Source organism: Aythya fuligula, chromosome 8 (genome assembly GCF_009819795.1).
Source record: "Aythya fuligula isolate bAytFul2 chromosome 8, bAytFul2.pri, whole genome shotgun sequence".
In the NCBI taxonomy this organism is placed as follows: Eukaryota; Metazoa; Chordata; class Aves; order Anseriformes; family Anatidae; genus Aythya; species Aythya fuligula.
In genome coordinates this window covers 22,381,736-22,401,315 of record NC_045566.1, presented here as the reverse complement: position 1 = coordinate 22,401,315, position 19,580 = coordinate 22,381,736, and the positions used below count along the sequence as shown (strand labels likewise).

Sequence of the window (19,580 nt, the reverse complement as noted above, 5' to 3'; positions counted from 1 at the left end):
TCTCCTGTCCCCCCAGGGATCAGCTACCCTGTGCTCAGAAGCACCTGCAGAGTGTTCCTGATGAAACCAACAATCCTTCTCCTTTTGGGTTACCCAGCCTACATTCAGATGTTTAATTCCAGGCTTTGCCTTTGAGAAAGGTTTTGTGCCTACAGCGATGTGAAAAACCACCTCTTGCTTTCTATTTACTACAATGAGGAAAAAAGAAAGGGCTTCCTAAAATTCATGCATGAACAGCAATTTTTAGTTTTAATGCCCATAGCTATTAGTTTAAACATTTTGCTCTTAATACTGAAGTTAGTGGCTTATGCATTTCCTACACCAAGCCTGAGGCATAGCTCAGCTTTCAGCTTGGAAAAAAAAAGTAATATAATTCATGATAGAAAATGAACAGTAAAAATATTTTTTCCTCTTATCTGAAACAGCTTGTGGCCTGAAGTGGGACCAGCATTGCTCTGCAGGACACATCACTGGCATTTGGGTGTGCTGATAACCACCCTTGTGTCTTTTTTTCCCCTGGAGACATTTTGGAAGATCACAGCATTGCGAAACAGAGCAGCAGCTCCTATGGTGGCCTCAGGGCCCACAAGGCACCAACAGGACCAGCTGCACAGCCAGCACCATCCCCTCAGCTCCCATGGGGTTCATGCTCTCCTTGGCCTCTGGGGAGAGCCCCATGAATGTATCCAGCCCCAAATCCCCCAGAGCAGCCAGCCAAATGGGCTGAATTCCTTGGGGGTCTCGGAAATATTGGCCCCTGAACTTCGTAATAGCTGCAAGGAGAAGGAAAGAGCCCTCAGAGCACCTTGGGGTGCAGGCTGCAGAGACCCAGGCTTTGGGGACGGTGACAGAGCTGGTCGTATGCGTTGGGCCAGGAGGCACAGCCCGGGCTGAGCCCAGTGCTCCTCTTCACTGCATGCTTCAGGACCACCGCCTTCATGATCTGCCCGTGCCAAAGCTTAGCTGATTCATGAGAAACCCATCTGTCCTTCCTAAAAGTGAGCTATGATATTGCTGAGGCAGCAGAAAGGGGAGCTGCTGTCTGCTAAATATCGCATGGCCACAGCAGTGGGGGTGCTGGGCTACACAGCCCCAGCTGTGCCTGTCCCCTGGGGAACCCCACACTCTGCAGCAAAGCCAGATGCTCTTCCAGGAGCCGGCGGGCTGTTTGGGCTAGGGGGCTTTACCCGACATTTTCCACCAAAATATTTTTTCCTCTCACAATTTTCATCCAAGTTCCTCCCCCACCTTTGGGCATCTTTCCCCATTGGTGAAAAATATGGATATTCTTCTTTACTTGCTATGGAAATGAGTGCCCAGAAGAGGCAATTCAGGCAGGTTTGTTTTGCCCAGAGCACAGGCTTTACACCAAAACGCCTCTTGAACAAGCAAATATGTTGTCTCTGTCTTTTCACTAGAGAAAGACTGTGCAAAGGGAGAGTTAAAGACACTGCATCACACTTTGAACACATTTAGAAGGATAAAATAACCAGCGTTACTTACTGGGACCAGCATTTATACTCTTTCATAGCTACTGAAAAAAAAAGTTGAGAACGCTTCAATTCACCAAGTACAGAGGCTGATTTACCAAAGCTTGCTTTTTTTTTTTTTTTTTTTTTTTTTAAACTTTTGAAGGAAACTCTTGATGAATTATCTGGGTAACGAGCCAAGCAGCAGCACACGTTTCCCTGGGTGGCCAGCAGGAGAAAGCTTCCCATGCACAAACCCCACTTGGTGCGCCCGCATCGCTCCCCTACCAGTAGAGTACAGCGAGGAGGAGGAGGAGCGGGAGGAAGAGCACCCCCAGCATGGCCGAGATGGGGAAGAGGCTGGGGGCGTCAGGGGCTATGCGTGTCCTCGTGGGCCGCAGCATCCTGTCCCACTGGGTGAGGATGGCTCTCCTGGCCCCGCTCCACCGCCCCGGCCCCGTCAGCCGAAACTGGTAGGGGGTGCAGGGCCCGAAGAAGACCTCCAGGGCCAGCCGTGGGTCTGTCACCAGGAGCTTGAGCACGTTGGGCTTCGCGCCGATGGCTGAGGCCAGCTCGTCCATGTAGGTGATATAATCGGTCTGCAGCGTGGTGCTGCTCCCGTACCTTTGGGGGAGAGGGAAAGAGGGTCTGCTTTAGCTTTCCCCCTGTTATTATCATTGATATGACATCTTGTGCTCTCACTGCGCTGGGGGACCCTGTGGCAGCAGCAAGGGTGGGCAGGGAGCAAACCTTCCGTAAAGTCAGACAAATTCAGTGCAGGGTCAAAATGGTGCAGGGGGCTGGCAGGGAACAGACAGCCCTCTGCTCCATAGCTGCCATCCTCCACAATAGCGAGGCAAGAGACAAGGAATTTGCTCCCCCACAGAGCCCTGAGAAGGGGGACAAAGGCAGAATCTGTCCGCCAAAAATGTGGAGCGGTGCTGGCTGGGGCACGACCATGCACCATGTGCATCGCTGCTGCTGCTGGTGAAGGGATCTGGCTCTCACCTCAATGCTGTGCTTTGGAACTTCCTGCCACGTAACTGTTTCTAAAAACAGAAAACATTTCTTGGGCCAGACTCAGCTTTGACTATGTTCATATTTTCACCACGTTGCTTCACTATAACATGAGATATGCTAAGGAAGGGGAATGCAAGGCATTTCCATGTACTATATGAAACAAAAAACATCACGGAAGAATGAGGAAGACGTTCTGGTTTTGCTGGGGCCTCACTGAGAAAAGCTATTTCAGACTGATAATGCTCAGTAATGGCAAACCAGCATTTCCAGACAGGAAATTTTCCCATCACAAATTTTCCACCCAAACTTGCCCAATTCAGGCCTTCCTGGGGTGGGTGGAAAACTGTGAACCAACACCAGCAAGCTGTCTGGGGCTTCCTGCACTGAAAAAAAATAGGTTGAGTTATCCAGGACGTGAAGGGGGCATTTCAGAAGAGCCTCCTGGCAAGGAGCTGCCTTCCCCTTGCCCTTTTCTCCTCCTCCTTGGGCAGGGAGTCCCACACGCTGCACCTACCACTGGAGCTTCTTCCTCATCTGCTCATCTATGTCGTCCATCATCTTGCTGATGGGCGGGAGGGTGCACTGACCTGGGGAGAACAGGAATAGCATTAGCAAAGGGAGGTGATGCCCAGAGATCCTTTCTAAAGCAGGTAGGGTTTGTAGGGATCAGATGAGTCCTTGGGTGCTTCTCTTCCCTTTGGAATCAAGGTCTGGGCTTTGGTCGTACTTGGGCATCGGAGATGTGACAAAATTTGCCACCCTGTCCCTTAGGGTGCGTGGTGATGCCCAAGTAGTTGTCCCACCACAGGGACCTCATTGCAATCTGTAGTGGGATGACAAGTCACCCATTGCCACATTGTGAGGTGCCACAGTATTTCTGGCCAAATCCACGTTCTTCAGCTCTCAGGCGCTGCCCTCATTTTTGGTTTTAATCTGTACATCACTGCTGGGAAACACGAGTTCCCATTAGGGGAAAACAGGCCTTACTTAGCCCATGCACCCACCCTGGAACACCTTGATCGTCCAGCGGCACTGGAGATCTGCTGTCGGGATGACAGACCCATAAGACTGGACCAGCCCGATGACTGCCATGGTTGGCTTCTCCAGGTGAGGGGGGAGGATGCTCTTGTAGAGAGTGACCTCGTTGTTCCTGCTCTTGATGATGGATTCATCCTCCATGAAGGGGTAGGAGTAAGTGTAACCCGTGGCAAAGACAACCACATCCACATCATCCTGCACGGTCCCGTCTTGGAACACCACGGACGTTTCTCTGAATTCTTTCACATCTGGCTTGATCAACACCACGCCACAGGTGATGCGGCTCAGGAGGTCGTCATTGAGCACCGGCTCCTTGCGGGATGTTCTGCAAGGGGAAAGCCCAAGGAGGCTCCTGCTGCTGGCCCTGGGCAGGCACGGCCCAGCCCCATCTGGGACCGACACCTCTGGTGGCTTTGGGAACAGATGGCCTCACGCTTACCTGTTGACCGGCATGAGGCCAAAGTTCTCGTGCTTTACAAGCTGGTTCATGCCCCTCACGTACAGCCAGTCGTTGACTGCCTTGGGGAGGATGCTGTCCAGCCACGTGCGAAAGCGGGTGATGATCACCATGTCCCAGGGGTAGCCGTGGTCACAGATGCGGCTCAACACCCAGGACCCGCTTCGTGAGCTCAGGTAAACCTGGGGGGCAGCCGGGCAGGGGTGAGGCACCCCCGTGATGGCCACCAGCCCTGACCAGCCCTGGTGCAGGTCCCCGTACCTGTGAGGCCACGGTGCTGAGCTCCACGGCAATGTCACAGCCGGAGTTGCCCAAGCCGACCACCAGCACCTTCTTCCCTCTGAACTTCTCTGGCTCCTTGTACTCCCGGCTGTGCAAGTAGCAGCCTTTAAACTTTTCTATACCTGGGGGGGGAGGAAGACAGAAAGGGATGTAAATCACCTCAGGAATGGAAAAAAGAGCGGCTGTGCTGGCCTTGGCATCTCCCATTCCTGCAGGTGGTGCTGGAGCATCTGTCTGAGCATTGCTCACAGTAGCAGGTATCGCTGGCACGTGGAGGGATGCTGCAAGCCTCTAACGGGACAGGGTTTTTTTCTCTGCATTCATTTAGAGTTTAAGCAGAGAGGAGCCTGAGCAGGCAAGAACAGGACACCTTGGTGTCATATTTGTGTACCCCAAAAACTACAAGTACAGCCCCAACATCATGCTGAGACACCAGAACAGCCAATGTCATCCCCTTGGTATGCCCTCACACCAGTAAGTGACAGGGAAGCAACTTTAATTTCTAAACCAGAAGGTTACAAAGGACCTGAGGGGAGTTCTCCTGACCAGCTCATAACCCAGCCACTCACCTTCTCCAAACAGACCCCCAGCACCAACTATTCCTCACTATCGAGAATTTTTCTCAATGATGTGCCTATAAACACAGGTATGGTAAAATGTGCACAATTTTTGTATAAGAAACTATGGAAAAATGCCAAAAGAAGAGTTTTATGAAACCCTTTAGTGAAGAATCTTCTGTTAAAGGAAACACTCCGAAATCATTTTTTCCAGGAAAGATTAGCATCACCTCCAGGAAAAGTGTCCCTGCCTTGTCACAGTTTGTGACAAGTCACTCCCAAGGAAAACACTCTTTTTAGTGCTGGAAAGGCATTTTTTTGCAGGGAAGAAACACTTGAACAGAAGGTGTGTGCCTGTCTGCATGGTAGTGGATGAACTGCAGACATGCAACTTACCTGGGAAGTGGTCTAGGGGGAGGTTTGGGTAGATGTGGTGCCCAGAGCAAATCATCACAGCATCAAAAACAGCCATCTCTTCCTTCCCATCTCTCCGCGTAACCACCTCCCACTGCCCCGTAGCACGAAAGTCAGGGCGCTTCCTTATGTTGGTGACCACAGTCTTACAGGAAAGAGAGACAGAAAGAGGTTTGGGAAGTCAGTGCAAGGGGACCCTTCTGCAGCCAGGTGGTGTTCTCGCCCCCAGACTCAAATGCCAAATATTTTTTCCAGCTGGTTATCTGACCCCACCCAACCAAAAAGCTGGCGAGACCCGCTTGCACAAAACCCACATTTTTTTCCCCTGGGTGTTATCCCAAAGGATTTTCTCCGAGGCACCCACCTTGAAGCGGATGTGCCGCAGCAGGTCGAAGTGCTGGGCGTAGTCGCGGATGTACTGCTGGAGCCGGGCGTTGTGCATGTAGTTGGGGTGGTCCTCGGGGAAGGGGAAGTCAGGGTAGCACATCATCTCCTTGCACGAGTTGGTGAAGACGGTGCGGTAGATGCTTGCCCTGCCTTCCTCCACATGCTCCTGGAGGTGTACATGAGTAGAGGGCTGTGGTTAGAGGGGATGAAGGGATGCATGCTGCCCCAGGGGGTGTCCTCCACTCCTCAAAGCCCAGATCTCCAGCTCTGAATGAGCAGCACAGCTGAGGGAGCCAGCCATAGGAGCCCTGGACAGCCATAAGCCAAGTGTAGGAAACACTAAGCCAACCTGGAGATGATTTTATCCAGGACTTCTAGGAGAATCTCAGAGCTTTGGAGGCCTGAACCACAATGTTTGGCTCTCAGAATGAGGGAGGTTTTCCCCTGCTATCCCCTTCCTGCCTGGCCAAGTAAGCCCCAGCCCTGTTCTCCAGCTCAACCTCGCCCACCGAGCCCAGAACTGAGGGCGCTGAGCACCCCAGAGGGTCTGCAGCCCTTTGCTTACCTTCATCGTTTGCTCGCAGGCTTTGTGGGCTCATTCCAAAGAGCCACACACATCCCCATAATAACCTCAGATTCCCCTTTTTAGCATAATTTCTTCCGCTTTTACCTCGCAGAAACATCAGTTATGATGTTGTCTGTACTTAACCTTGGGCACACGCTGTTTTAAAGCTGAAGCATCTCTTCTCAGAAACATCACTCGCAGAGCTCAAAGTGATTTTTCTCTCTGCTTGGCTGGAGCACACAGGGAATATCACAGGCTTATTGCTCTACTGCTCAATTAACAAAATCCAGGCACTGTCCGCAGCAAAGATAAATACTTTGTCTGTGAAACTGCCCTAAATCCGCTCTCCGAGCCTCTGGTCCAACAGGCCAAGAGTTTCTGACATAGCAAGGGTCAGATCCCTGCCAAAACCACAGATTCCCACATGTACAAGATTGCACAGTGCTCTTGTTTGGATGCCCCGGGATTCAAAGCTGCTATCCTAATGTTATTGGCTTTTCTGGCTGGGATTTATGCCCCTCAGGACAAGGCTTTGCCCAGGTGGTACTAGGGGGATGGACACACACCTGCAGAGAGGACAAATTTTGGGCTTCACCACCTCTCTGTGGATTCACCCACCTGGGAGGCAGAATCCAGCAGATGTGCAAGATTTCCACATCATTATCAAGCCAAAAGGGCAATAAATAAAGCAACATTTCACTCACACAAAACTGCCACAAAACGGACCTTTTTTCAGTTAAAAGCAGCTTAAAAAATATCCAGAGAAGACTGAAGAAAACTGAAGAACAAGAAGTAATTTACATCAAATAAATAAATAAATAAAACCTAAGTGTTTTATTTTAATCTTGTCAAATTAAGAGTCTCACTGGGGGTTTTGGTTTGCCAACTTTCCTCAGAATGAGCAAGCAGATGAATGATTTGCTGAACCTGCTGGGTCCAGTGATTTTCCATCCCCAAAACATTCCGGGTTAAAAATTAATCTGACTCTTGCAGATACCACCAGGCTGGGGCCAGAGAGGCCCCCCAAAGCCATCAGGTGCAGTAACCAAATCACCCCCAAGAGCACATACGTGTCCTAAAGGGCCAGGTAGGAGGGTTTGCCTCACCCCAGGCACTTAGGAGCTGGTTACACCTGCATTTAGGAGCCAGGGAAAGAAGAAGCTCAGGGGAGAGGGCACGGGACTAGGTCTAGCATCCCCGTTGAGCTCCGGAAAGCATCCAGAAGTCAGGCGTGACAGCTACAGGCTTTGTGCTTTGATCCGAGTCAAACATTTTGCATCACCCAGAACAAACTTTGTCCTCACCTCCTCCCCCAGGCTTTACCCTGCCCAGCTCCTTCCCCCGAGCTGCTCCTGAAGCCACCATCCCCACCCCAAACCCTCCTTTAGCCCCACGAGGCCACGCGGCCCGAGCCGCTCTCACCGTGTAGCGCCACAGCCCGCCGATGTCCTCGCTCCTCTCGAAGCAGGTGGGCTCCAGCCCCTCTTCCAGGCAGCACTTGGTGGCCGCCAGCCCGCTGACACCTGCGCCCACCACGGCCACACGCCGCACCATGGTGTCCTGTGGTGGGGAGAGCGGCTGTCACGGCGTGGGGCCGCCCGCCTCCGCCCTGCCCCGCTCCCTACACGTCCCGTGGGGTTTTCCATCCATCCTCGCTTACCTGTGCACCCCTCGGGGAGGCAAGAGCCGTGAGCTGAGGCTGTGGGAAGAGAGGAGCTAGGGCTCGGGAGGAGGTTCCTGCAGAGAGCAAAGCTTTTATACAGCGCTGCTGGGGAGGCAGGGCCAGAGCCCGGCCTCTCTTTGGACGAGCGGCTCGCGCTGCGTGGACTTTAGCAACCCCCGAGCTGTAACTTGAGGAGGAGCTGTGGGCTCAGAGCCTTGAAATTAGGAAATAAAGCCCCGGACCGAAATGGTTTCCAAGATAGAGGTCACCAGGCAGCTGCTTCCAGCATCTCCAAAGGCACCTCTGCAAAGTGGCACGGCGATGGCCGAGTGGTTGAGAGCAGCCGATGGAAATGGGGGCCTCTCGCCCACAGGGGCCACTGAAGAGACTGTCTGGGGAGGCTCATCCTCAGCCAGCGAAGAACTGGAGGAATAAGTAGTCCATTAATGACGTGTGGGCAGAGTAGAGGCGACTGTAGGAGCAGCAGACCATCAGGGAAAGCTGTGGTTTGTATCCTGCCTTCTCCCCTTGCTGCCACGGTCTCCGCAAGCATTGCCAGAGCCAAGCAGCTCCCAGCCACGTCACACGAGAGTCCAGGATCCCCAAGCACGGGACTTTCAGCAAGTAACTCACCGTCTGGGCTTCTTTTCTCTAAGTTCACATGGATTTTCCCTGGACCACATTTCCACGTTGCCTCAGATCCCCAGTTCTAATAAATGGGGCAAATGTGCCTCCAAGGACGTCTGTGGGAAAGGACAAAACACAGGCAAGTGTGGAGGAGTGTGCTTGCAAGCCCAAATCCAGCTCCGCACTCTCCAGTGATGCTTAATTCATTGTGTGAGCCCATCCATCAAGTCCTGGCCTCCGGAGGGGCCGGAGGGAGAACAGCTCAGCTGGTGAGCGCACGCGCTGGGAAGCCCACGGGCTGCTGCTGCCGGAGCCTCCAAAACTGTCGAAGCTGGACACTTCATTCATCCTAAATTGACTTCAAATAAAACAGAATGGAGAACGCCAGAAAAAAATGATTGAGCAACTGACCAGAGGAAGAAATTGCTCCTTTTTCCACTATCTAGCAAATTGGTTCGGGTTTTCAAAAGAGCAGTTTTGGAGTCACGATTAAGTGGACTTAACGCAAATAAGGTGCCGAGCTGGTCTTATGAATTCCCAGCCCAGAGGAGAGGTGGATCTCTGTGACTCCTGCAGGACCCAACCTGAAGGAGGAGGACTTCTGCCCATGAAAATGTTTGTTAGAAAATAACACACAGGGGACGACAATGCCTGCTCCGTGTCCTGGCACTGGGACAGGAGACATCACTAAGGCAGAGGGAAGGGAATAAAGGTGCCCGCCCTCTCAGCTCGTCATTTCCTAGCTGCTCTTTTCCTCAAAAATAAAAGATTTTGGGTGTTTTGCTGCATTTTTCCTCTCTAAAAGGGAAAAAGAAAGGGATGGAAAAGGCTGCAGGTGTGGAAAGGCAGAGAAAGAGAGAGAAGTTAGGGTGTGCAAAAATCTGCAAAAAATATAATTTAAAAAATTAACATTTTTAATGTCCCTCTGCCCAACAGCTGCAGACTCCTGTTGGACTTTATATCATGCACCACAGGAAAGAGGCGGCAGAAGGCAGCTCTCAGTCTCCAGAAGAGCAATACCAAGGTAAAGGCAGTCCCACCTACAAAAACCTCCTTTTCCAGCCCAAAGCTTCCTTTCAGCAGCTGAGGCTGGAGGTGGCTTCGAGCACAACGCTGCGGCTCCTATGGAGGGGACATCTCACAGGGACACAGCTCACTTTGCCTTTGTGCAAAAAGCTGGACCCATGGCAAGGGGAACATCGTCTGAAGGACAGGTCACGAAGGGCAGGATGCCCACGGGGAGCACAATCCCCCTGAGCTGCAGACAGGCTCCTGGTGCTGCTTGCAGCACTAGATGAACAAAATTTCCTTGAGGCACCGTGGCCTCACCGGGTCCCAGGGGCCAGCAGCCATCCCCCTTTGAAGCACAGCTCCATTGTTCACCCATCTTTGAAGTGCCAAATGGGAAACATCCCGCAGGCTGGTGGGGCCCTGCACGCCAGGGACAATAAATCAGCAGCTGTAGGGCAGGAACTAGGAGCGCCCACCTCCCTTCTGCACCCCGCTAACTGCAGCCAAGCACTTCCCAGGCAGATCCCTCATTTGTCTTGAGCGTGGTTAAAGATACATTTTTCATTTCATTTTCTGCACCCCTCCCCATTTTCGGTTGCAGGCAAAATCCTTCCAGGAAAGGGCTGCAAGAGGATTCCCATCAGTTTTGGGCTGATGGATGGAGCACGCCAAGGCGTCTCTGCTCTTCTTAACCCTCCTCACTCAGCCCTGAGCTGGGGCAGCTCCTCCTCAGTAGCCCCCAGGTTCTTTCATCTCTTCTCTGAGTGCAATAAAACCATTCCAGACAGGGTTAAACCCACCAAAAAGCCCAGGAAATCGCTCTCAGGTGTAGCAACTGCAACAGGAAAAATTTCACTGTCTCGAAGACACCTCTCAATGGTAAAAGTTCTCTGAATGCCACCACTACCACCCAGTCTTGATGCTGGCTCTCCTGTAGACCTCCAGTCCACCTCCTCACCTTCTCCAGAAGGAAAAACCCCAGGAGAAGCTGCAGTGGCCTCACTGCCTCTCACATGTGGAGTCCCACCTCCACCATAGCTGCTGGAGGCTGCCCAGCTCGGGGCCATGGTGTAGGTGCTCAGAGGCACCTGGCTCTGGGAAATTACACAGGATTGTCCTTTTCTTGTGCAATCACCTGGCAAAAATGGGCTCAAGTGTTTACCTGGCTCCTGCACCGCTCTAAGCCTTACACAACCTGGCTGGAGGAGTGGAGGTCCCCAAGGACACGCGCATCCAATGCCTTTGCTAACCACAGGGGTAATGCCCTGCTCACACTAGTGACCGCAGGGGACTGGCACTGCTGCAGATCTGCAGGGGCCAGAGGCACCACGGGCATGGACAACCCACAGGTTTATTGCCACGTGTGGGAATCGTCCCAAGTATTACTGCTCCCTTACGGATGCCCTCAAGAAGTCCCCTTCCTCCTGGCTGTGTCCCCTACCCCTGCTCTGCCTGGGCTTCACCAGGGATCCCTCCAGGGCTGTCCTCCATCACATCCATACCAGCCTTGCTTGAAGCACCAAGGCGAGGTGAGGTCCCAGGCTGGGACTGGAAGATTTGAGCTGTTCTGCTTGCCCCCAGCTTCACTTTGCCAGGAAGGAACAAACCCAGCCCTCATGCAGGGAACCAGACACCAGAGGCTCAAGTCTCAGCACAGAACAGCTCCAGGGAGCTTTGTGACCACACCTTCCTGAAACAGGCTTGGTGGAGTTATCAGGCACATAATTCCTGCTAACGAACCCTTTGTTCCCTTTTGTCCTTGGGAGATGCATACCTGCACAGAAGGCATCTGGTTTAACCCCACTGGAGCAGAAAGGCAGTGACCATCCCCACAGAAAAACAAAACCAAACCAAAACAACAAAACAAAACAAACAACAGGCTCTTGCCCTCACCTTTTCTGCCCCAGCAGCACGGACGAGCTGAGCTGCAAGTTGCCATCCAGGGGTTGAGCCCCAGCATTTTGCTCAGGTGCCTCGCAGAAAGGCAAGGGTCTCCTCCTCGCTGCCTTGGTGGAGGCTTTCAGTGCGATGAAGTCTGCAAAAAGCTGCTCCCCAGCAGCAAGGAATCCCGTTGCCTCATTATGTTTTTCGGGCTGCTAATTGCCAGTTTCAAGAAACCCATCCCAAGAAGACAATGTCCCTCTTTCCTCTCCGAAGGACGGCTCCAGCCCCGAGGATGTACCCAGGGGATGGTTTCTGGGTGCAGCAGCCCACGTCTACAGCACTGAGCAGGGGATTTTTCCTGGATCCTCCTCCCCATGCACAAATTTGTTCCAAGAGTCATTCATGGAGGATGGCACAAACCCTCCTGGAGGCATCCAGCTTGCAGCATCAGTGTGGTGGGAAGATCAGAGGGGTGCTGAGACAGAGACCCCGGGGGCTTTCTCCTTTCCTGGAGGGTTTGGGGTGTGCTTTGGGATCACTTTCCAGTTCCTCCCTCCCTAGGGAGGGACTGAGTGCACCAGCATTGCTGGGAGGACACAGCCTTGCCCACTCAAAGGGTTCAAGGACCACACAGCTGGCACGACGTTAAAAAAACCTCCAGAACCGAGAAATTTGGGGTCACTAGGACACTTCAGACCTCATTTTCTGGAGCTGCTCCACATTTCCCGTGGCTCGTTGCCTTCCTCTCCCCAGGGACATGCAATGGGAAGAAGCTCCTTCCCCTGAGGTCTCATCATCAAGCACCACCAGGGATGAGCACCTCCACAGTGCAAACAGGCTGAGAGGCTTCACAGTCTCACCTGTGGTCCCTCCAACAGGCACTTAGTGCTGTGTTTGCAGGTGATTTTGAGCCAGAAGAGAGGTGAGAGCCTCAAGCTATGAAAAACAACCCCAGGGAGAGACTCTCTCAAGATGTTAAAAGAGTAATAAGAACTTCCTTCAAAATGGTTTCTAGCCTTTATGCCTGGATAAAGGATAAAAAAAAATAAAAAATGAGAAACTCTGAATGAAGGGTAAATTGGAGAGCTCACAGGGCCAGCTTCTGGTCACCGTGCTGGGTTGCCTCCTCCAGGAGCTTCTTGGGGGGGTGCAGGGAGCTCAGGGCCAGCAAGGTGACACCCAACTGCCTTTGGTGTGCCAATCCATCCAGAGAAAGAGCAGAAGCCACAAAAGCTCACTTTATGCCCTGGTTTTCACATCCACATTTACACTGCAGCTGACTCTACCCTTTTGGGATGCTAACCCACGGCTGTCCCTGAGAAGGCAGCCTGAAGGAGCTGCCCTAGCCTGAATTTTGTTTGCCCTGTAGATTGTTTTCTCCAAGCTGTATCTGGTTACGTGCCCTTGAATCTGGGATTAGTCTTACTTTTTGTCACATATCACATATTCAGGATCAACATCCTTACCACTAAAATGTCTTTACACCCTCATTGTTTATTCTACTTACCTTTGCACGTACAACCCGATTACATTTCCCATGCCCTGTTCCTGGACAGCCCTAGCAGTCAGACCAGTTTGGAAGCAAAACCACCAAATTCTTTATGGTTCCAAGTGAAAGGCTTGGAGCAGCAGTGGGTGCGACGTACCCCCCTTGTTCTTCAAGACCCGTGTACCATCAATGGGGCTGTTCCCTCACGCCTTGTTGCTCTAGTAGGGTCAGGCCAAGGGGCAATGCTGCTGGTAAAGCCCATCCCAAATTCCAGGCAGGACAGACTGATTTCCCTCCATGCCAGTGCCTTTTCCCACTGTCTTCTTGCCATCACCCTCCCTGCTGTGTAAAGCTTGTGGACACAACCACTCCTGGCCCTTTTGCTGCAGGGATATTGCTAAATCATGTTATTCTTGCTGTCATGCTAGAAAAAAATTATCCACTTCAGTACAACCATTAACCATAATTAGTGCTCGATTGCACAGAATCTGGAGCAGGGGGATCGGATCATCTGCTACCAGCCAATAAATCTCTCCAAGAGCACAGGGAGCAGACAACAAAGCGAGCAATCACTCATTTCTGCTCCTGTAACCACTTTTAATTGCCCCAGCGAACAAGCACGTGAAGAATTTTTTTTTCCATTTTTCGCCACCAGCTCCCGCCTTGGTTTCTGTGTGTGGTCAGCAGCTCCTGCCCTTGGGTTCTCCCGGCCATAGGGAGCTGGCCCTATACAATCCCTGACTCCTTAGTGGCCAACCAAAAAAATAAAACAAAATCCCAAATCCCCTCATAAAGCCTTTCATAACACTGCAAGGCGCTGGTCCTGGTGCTTGCACCGAGTGCCCTGCTCCACTGCAAAGCCTGCTGCTCCTTGGGAGCAACATGTATTTGGGTTAAAGGATCACCTAAGGTACTTGTAGGGTTTTTAAGCTGACTCTGGAGATCCCTACCAGTGGTGCAGAACTTGCCTCGGAGGCTCACAGAGCTCCTGCAGGGCTGAGGGCGTTCAGGCTCGGCCAGGACAGCGCTGGAGCACGCAGACAGCCCCAGGTGGAGCTCTGGAGGGGCCAGTCAGCCTGAATTTAGCCCAAATTCCATCCTGCTTTTCCTGCCTCGAGAAATGGGCTCAGGAAGACATCCCATATACTGAGCAAAGAAAAGAATAAGCCGTAACCCTACAGAAGGGCGTTAAAATCGGACCTTTTCCCTGCAAAATTCAATAGGGGCAGAGCCCAGGAGAGGGATGAATGCTCAGACCTGAACTTAAATGGGGCTCTGGGTGCTTGGGTGGGGACCCAGCTGGGGCTGCTTGGGGCCCCCACCCAGTTCCTCCACCTCCTGCCCCAAATTCCCCCTCCCTTTGCCCTCCCCCAGCCCACTCCGAGGCCCACGGGGGGCCGGGGGCTGCATCCATGGGGTCTCAGCTCCCCCTGGTGGGGGAAGGGACCGGGGCACCCTGGGGACACCCCCGCGTCCCGCCGGGTGGCAGCGGTGATGGCCTCACAGCCAGGTCCCCCCTAAACCCCAATGGCTTCAGACAAAAATTGGGGAGCGCTAGTTCTCCGTGCTCTCACCAGTGATGCTCTTACACCGCCGCGGCATCGCATCCCTGCTGGCAAATCACAAAATATCACAGCCCCAGCCATGATTTGTGGCTCGTATGATTTTTCTGGCTCATCTTGGCTGTGACCGTGTCCCCAGCCCATCCTGGAGCAGAGCACCAGCGAGGATGGCACCTGGGGACCAAGGGACGAGGGGACAGCACCGCCCGTGCCCCTGGGGCTGCTTGGAGCCAAGGCGGGGGGAAACTCAAGGAGATGTTTCTGGGATGATTAAAGTTAATTAGCTCCAACGGTGCCGAGGAAGGGAAATGTTTCTCATTTCGGTTCCAGGCGACTTGGGCCCAAGCCTGTTTTTCATAAGGGCCGGTAACTGCAAACAGATAGGGCCCTCTCATTGGAAACAGGCAGCGCGAGGCATAATTAAAGAAGTATGCACCGGCCTTTCAAAGAGCCGTTTCCAATTACTGCTATTTCAGGAGTATTGAGGGAAAATATTTTAAACAAGGCCACTGCAAAAATAGACTTTGTTTGTCATTAGCCTTGGGATAACGTTGGACTATGGGGCTGAGGTCTCTGCACCAGGTCTGCCTCTCGCGGCGCTTCCCCCAGTGGCTGGGATGAGGCTGATTCTCTGCGGCGTGGGAGCTGGGGCAAGGGCTTATTTTTGTATGGGAAATGCCCTCCCTTTCCCTGCAGCAGCCTGGATGTGGTTCCTGGGGCGGCTTCAGATGGAAGGAGCACATCCCACAGTGGGGGAAATGGCTCCGCTGGTTCCCACTCCCTTGGCCAGGTGTCACCTGTGTCTCCAAACCCCACAGTTCCCATCGCTGTGTCATCTGCTATCCCTGTGTCCCTGTGCACATCACAAGCCCCGTGTGAATTTGGGTGGTGAGGGAGATGCTGTTTTGCCAGTCGCTGTGATGGTAAAATGATGTTGGCCAGGCTGGTTTCTTTTCTCCTGGAGGTGGCTGGAGATGCTCTACAGGAGCTGATCGAGTTGTACAGAGAGATCAGCACCTTTTGAGACACACGTTGTAGGACAGTCGCTCCGTGGAGGAGTCAATTTCTACCCACAGAGAGGATCCCACATCAATACTCATAAGTTCAACACCTAATTATCCAGCAGCAAGCTCAATGAGCCTCTCCAAGCTCCTTTTGCCACACGCAAAGTGCACACAGCCATATTCCCTATGTAGGGCTTGACATCCCAGAGGGAAGGGCTGCGTTTCTCCCAGCACCTGGCTCCCTTGGGCTCCCCAGGGTACCCCAAAAACCCACGTGAAGTCCATACCATGGGAAAGGCCCCGCCACAGAGGAGAGCTCCCCACTGACGTTTGTCCACTGAGCTCACGAGGCTCAAGCAACAGAAATGTTGGTTCTAGCAGGACCATGAGAAATCATTTCTCTGCGCTATTTACAGCAGCCAAGGACATTTTTTCCTTTCAGAAACACCACAAGGAGGATGTTTCTCATGGCCATGGAGAAAGGGGGGGACCGCCTGGGGGAATAGCACGGGTTGGGGTGCACGAGCTCGGGGCAGTGCCGCAGGACATCAAAGCAAGCCCGGGATGCCAAAAGCGGTGTTTGGCTGCTCCCGTGTCAGAGAGCAGGGCTGCTGCTGGCGCCGGCACAGCCTCTGGTACGTGGGATGAGCATCCATGGGCTGCAGGGACGTCTGGTGAGCAGAGCCATCACCAGATGGCCCCTCTCTGTGTGTGCGTGGACCAGGGGCATTTCCAGATCCAAGGATGCTGGGCTCAGGGCACACACACGGTGGCTTCCTCATCCCAAGAAGTGACAAATGAGCCCCACAGGCTGATGGAGCTGGGCAAGTGTACCTGTTTGCAGTGCCTGGGAATGGCCACAGGGCATTTGGCCAGCTGACAGGGAGAGGAGGGCATATGCCTGCGCAGATAAGAAAAGAAGATGTTCAAGCAAAGAGCAGCACAGGTGGCAAGCTGAAGGAATGCCTCCTTTCCATGCATGATATTCCAGTCCCTGTAAAATCCAGGTGGATTATATTTCATTCTCCAGTAGGCAAGCCAGCATCTTCTCATGGAGTCCCCAGTGCCATTTTCACTAGTTTCCCACTTCTGCTCCCCCTTTCCAGGCATGCAAGGGCATGGCCCCATTTCCCCATCTCCACCTCTGCCCCCATCTCCCCACATCTCCTCCCATATCCCCTTCTCCAGCTCCAGCTCCATCGCCATCCCCAATCCCTTCCCCATCTCCTCTCTGAAGAGCTGTGGCTTCCCCTCTCTCCTCCCAGCTTTCCCACTGCAATTCCTACCACCCCACCCGGCCTTTAGTGAGGCAGATGCGGCTCCAATGCCAACCTTTCGGTTCCCTGGGTCCACGTGTGGGCAGCACACCATGACAGTACATCAAATCCTCCCTCTCCCAATCCCGGTGCTCTCCAACCATTTAGAAGACCACGAAGCATCACCACCATCTCTGAGCCCCCCTTCCCGTGCTGCCTACACACCGCCTCCCGCGAGCCTCCAGGAAACATCCCACAGAGAGCAAAATGTCAAAGAGCAGAAGGGTTTCGGCTTTGGCTGGGCTCTGGCGGGTCCCCAAAGCTGGGAAGGAGAAAAGTGTTATGAAAACACTCATAAGGCGGCGGTGAGAAATCAGACGTAGGTCACTTGAACTCCGGCCCTGAGGAAAGGGGTCAAGCCCACAGAGTAAAGCACAGCTGGATGGGAAGAAGCCAGCAGAGTTTTGGAGGAGAAACGGCTTGATTTGTTAATTTGCTGACATTCCCTAGGCTGGGCTTCTCCTCCACTTGTGGCTACAGGTCCAGCCCCATGTGTGCGCAGCGGGATGCAAACATCAGTGCTGGGGTCCGGCCCAGGCGATTGGGACCCTAGGGCTGGTGTAAGCAATCTGCGGTGTGATGTGATTCTCTTTTTAACACACATTTGGGGGATTGTGTGGTGCTTAAGTCTCAAATTCATATTAACAGTGCTATTAAATGGTGACTTGCATGATTAAGTTACTTGCAGTACAGTGCTGACAGCGATTTCCCTTCCTTTTCTCTTGCATGCACGTACCAATGAATATAATAAATACCAGTTCATAATAAATACCAGTTTGTAATAAATACCAGTTTAGGCACCTCCACCGCTGCCCTCTGCCAGGCAGCTTGTTCACAGATGGCAAACTTCCGAGAGCAATTGATTTTTGAGAACATCATCTCAAAGGTGCTTTGTCTCCTGAGAGCAACTCCCTTTTGAAAACAGCCTCCTAAGTCACTCGAGGCACTTGCCATAGTTTTTGCTTGTATATTTTTATTTTTTAAAGTGCTGCTACTCAGCGACCTGAAGATAATCTGGTGGAGAACACAGCACCATGTGTTTTCTTCCTGTAGGGGAAGAGCAGGTGAGACGTGAAGAGCACTGAGCAGGGCTGGTTCCCTGGTCTCCAGCTGGACACGTGGTGGAGACCCTCTGAAGACGGCATCTCCTTGGTGCATCCCCTGGGAAGGGATCCTCTCTGCTTCCAGCTTCAGCTTGCCCTGGAAGGATCAGCAACCTTGCAGGAGCCCCTTTGGGGAGATTTATAGCCCAGTCCCACAGCCGCACATGGTTCAGAGTTTATATAAACACTGGGCACCACAGGGCACGAAATGCTCTCAGATGATGGAGGGTCAGAGGGATGGAAGAGAAATACAGCTTCACCTGTGCTTCAGGAGATTAAAATAAAATAAAATTAAAATAAAATAAAATAAAATAAAATAAAATAAAATAAAATAAAATAAAATAAAATAAAATTCTTCACTGTGTGAAAAAGCAAAGTGTGAGAAGTGAAGAGACTCCCAAAACTAGGGGATCCTTGGTGCAGCTGCGCAAGGAGAAGCTGTAACAGGGCCAGAGGGGCTGCAAATCCCCTTCAGATGCCGTCTGCAGCTCCCTGGGTTCATTCCCTGCACGTAGCCACCTCCACCATCACAGGCTGCTCCAGCACAGAGCCAGAGATTTGGATTCATTCACAGCCTGAGATGCTAAAATACGGCACAGAAAGGGTCTTTTTTTAATCTTTTTTCTTACTCAGGAAAACAAACAAATGAACTTTTCTTGCTACTTAGCCTTAATGACACACAGGATTTGATTTCATATCTCACTGGGGGTTTTCGGAGGTGCCCAGCTCTCACAGTTCCCCACATCTCCATCCCCAGCCTGGGAAGATTACCTTTGGGCAGCAGAAGCAGCAGAAGCCATGGCACCACCCAGCAGCAGCCCTCTCCTTTCTACAGCAGCGATGCTGCCACCCCAAATTCCCAGCCTGCATCCATGCAGCCCCTCCAGTCCCTGTGTCACCGTGCCTGGAAGCTCAAGGCAGAGCCAGAAGCCGTAGCCCTGTTTATGGCTGGTTGTACAAGAGTGATAAATGTCTGCTCCGAAAGCGTCTCGGCTGTGCTGCTCCTCGTGTGCTCCTCGCCTGCATTTTAATGTTTGGGAATGGTTAAGGAGGTGTCTTGACTTGTTTAACTCCATCACCACAGATATTTCGCTGAGCTGACGTGGGATTTATGTCTCCATCACGCGATAATGTTTGGTAAGCATCGCGGTTTTGGGGAGATTTATGTCCAATCAGCGATCCAAGAGGGGTTTACACGGCCTGCCAGAGGTAGGGTTACAGGAGGAGACACCGAGAGCACGGGGTCTTACTGCTCCAGGGCGAGTCCTCGGGGACACCGCCTCCCAGAGCCTGCTGACACGCTGCCCTGCCGATGGTTTTCGTTAATAACACCAAACAGGAGGTCTGAGGGAGCTGCCTGGTGGTGGAAAGCGTTTTGTAGTGAGTAGCTCCTCCAGCTCTGAGATGGTCAAGGAAGATGGAAAACCCACCATGACCCAGCACCAGGAGGGAGGCGATGGCTGTCACCTCGCTCTGCCTTCTTGAAGAAATAGAGAGAGCAGCTCAGTGCCCTTTCCCTCCCCGTTCTTCCTCACTGCCCAAGGCCATCACGTTCCTGTCACCCCAGCTGGTACCCCCAGGCAGCTGGAAAAGCATCGGAGGAAGACCTCTTACAAGGGCACATAGCGATAGGACAAAGGGCAGTGGTTTTAAACTAAAAGAGGGTAGATTTAAATTAGATATTAGGAAGAAATACTTTACTGTGGGTGTAGTGAGGATGCCCAGAGAAGAT

The 19,580-nt window shown here is 52.5% G+C and overlaps 1 protein-coding gene across 2 annotated transcripts; it reads right to left on the bottom strand.

The window, feature by feature from the left end:
- Positions 1 to 1,625: 1,625 nt before the first annotated feature.
- On the bottom strand, positions 1,626 to 7,899 carry LOC116491966 (dimethylaniline monooxygenase [N-oxide-forming] 3-like). Of its 2 annotated transcripts, none has more exons than XM_032192343.1 (9): positions 7,850 to 7,899; positions 7,612 to 7,767; positions 5,602 to 5,790; positions 5,220 to 5,382; positions 4,246 to 4,388; positions 3,967 to 4,166; positions 3,494 to 3,852; positions 3,004 to 3,076; positions 1,626 to 2,093 (listed from the first exon to the last, which is right to left on the bottom strand). In XM_032192343.1, exons 2-9 carry the CDS (start codon positions 7,741 to 7,743, stop codon positions 1,754 to 1,756), a joined length of 1,599 nt encoding a protein of 532 aa, XP_032048234.1. In that variant the 5' UTR covers positions 7,744 to 7,767; positions 7,850 to 7,899; the 3' UTR covers positions 1,626 to 1,753. The 2 variants fall into 2 exon arrangements, with proteins under 2 accessions (XP_032048234.1, XP_032048233.1); XM_032192342.1 differs by having other exon boundaries at positions 7,612 to 7,749.
- Positions 7,900 to 19,580: the final 11,681 nt, after the last annotated feature.

What these genes read in the sequence shown, in the direction of transcription:
- LOC116491966 (XM_032192343.1), bottom strand. Translation starts at nt 7,743, where the DNA reads ATGGTGCGGCGTGTGGCCGTGGTGGGCGCAGGTGTCAGCGGGCTGGCG. An exon ending in GCGGGCTGTGGCGCTACACG is followed by an intron (nt 5,791 to 7,611) that starts GTGAGAGCGGCT and finishes GTACACCTCCAG; the next exon opens with GAGCATGTGGAGGAAGGCAG. An exon ending in TGCGGCACATCCGCTTCAAG is followed by an intron (nt 5,383 to 5,601) that starts GTGGGTGCCTCG and finishes CTTTCCTGTAAG; the next exon opens with ACTGTGGTCACCAACATAAG.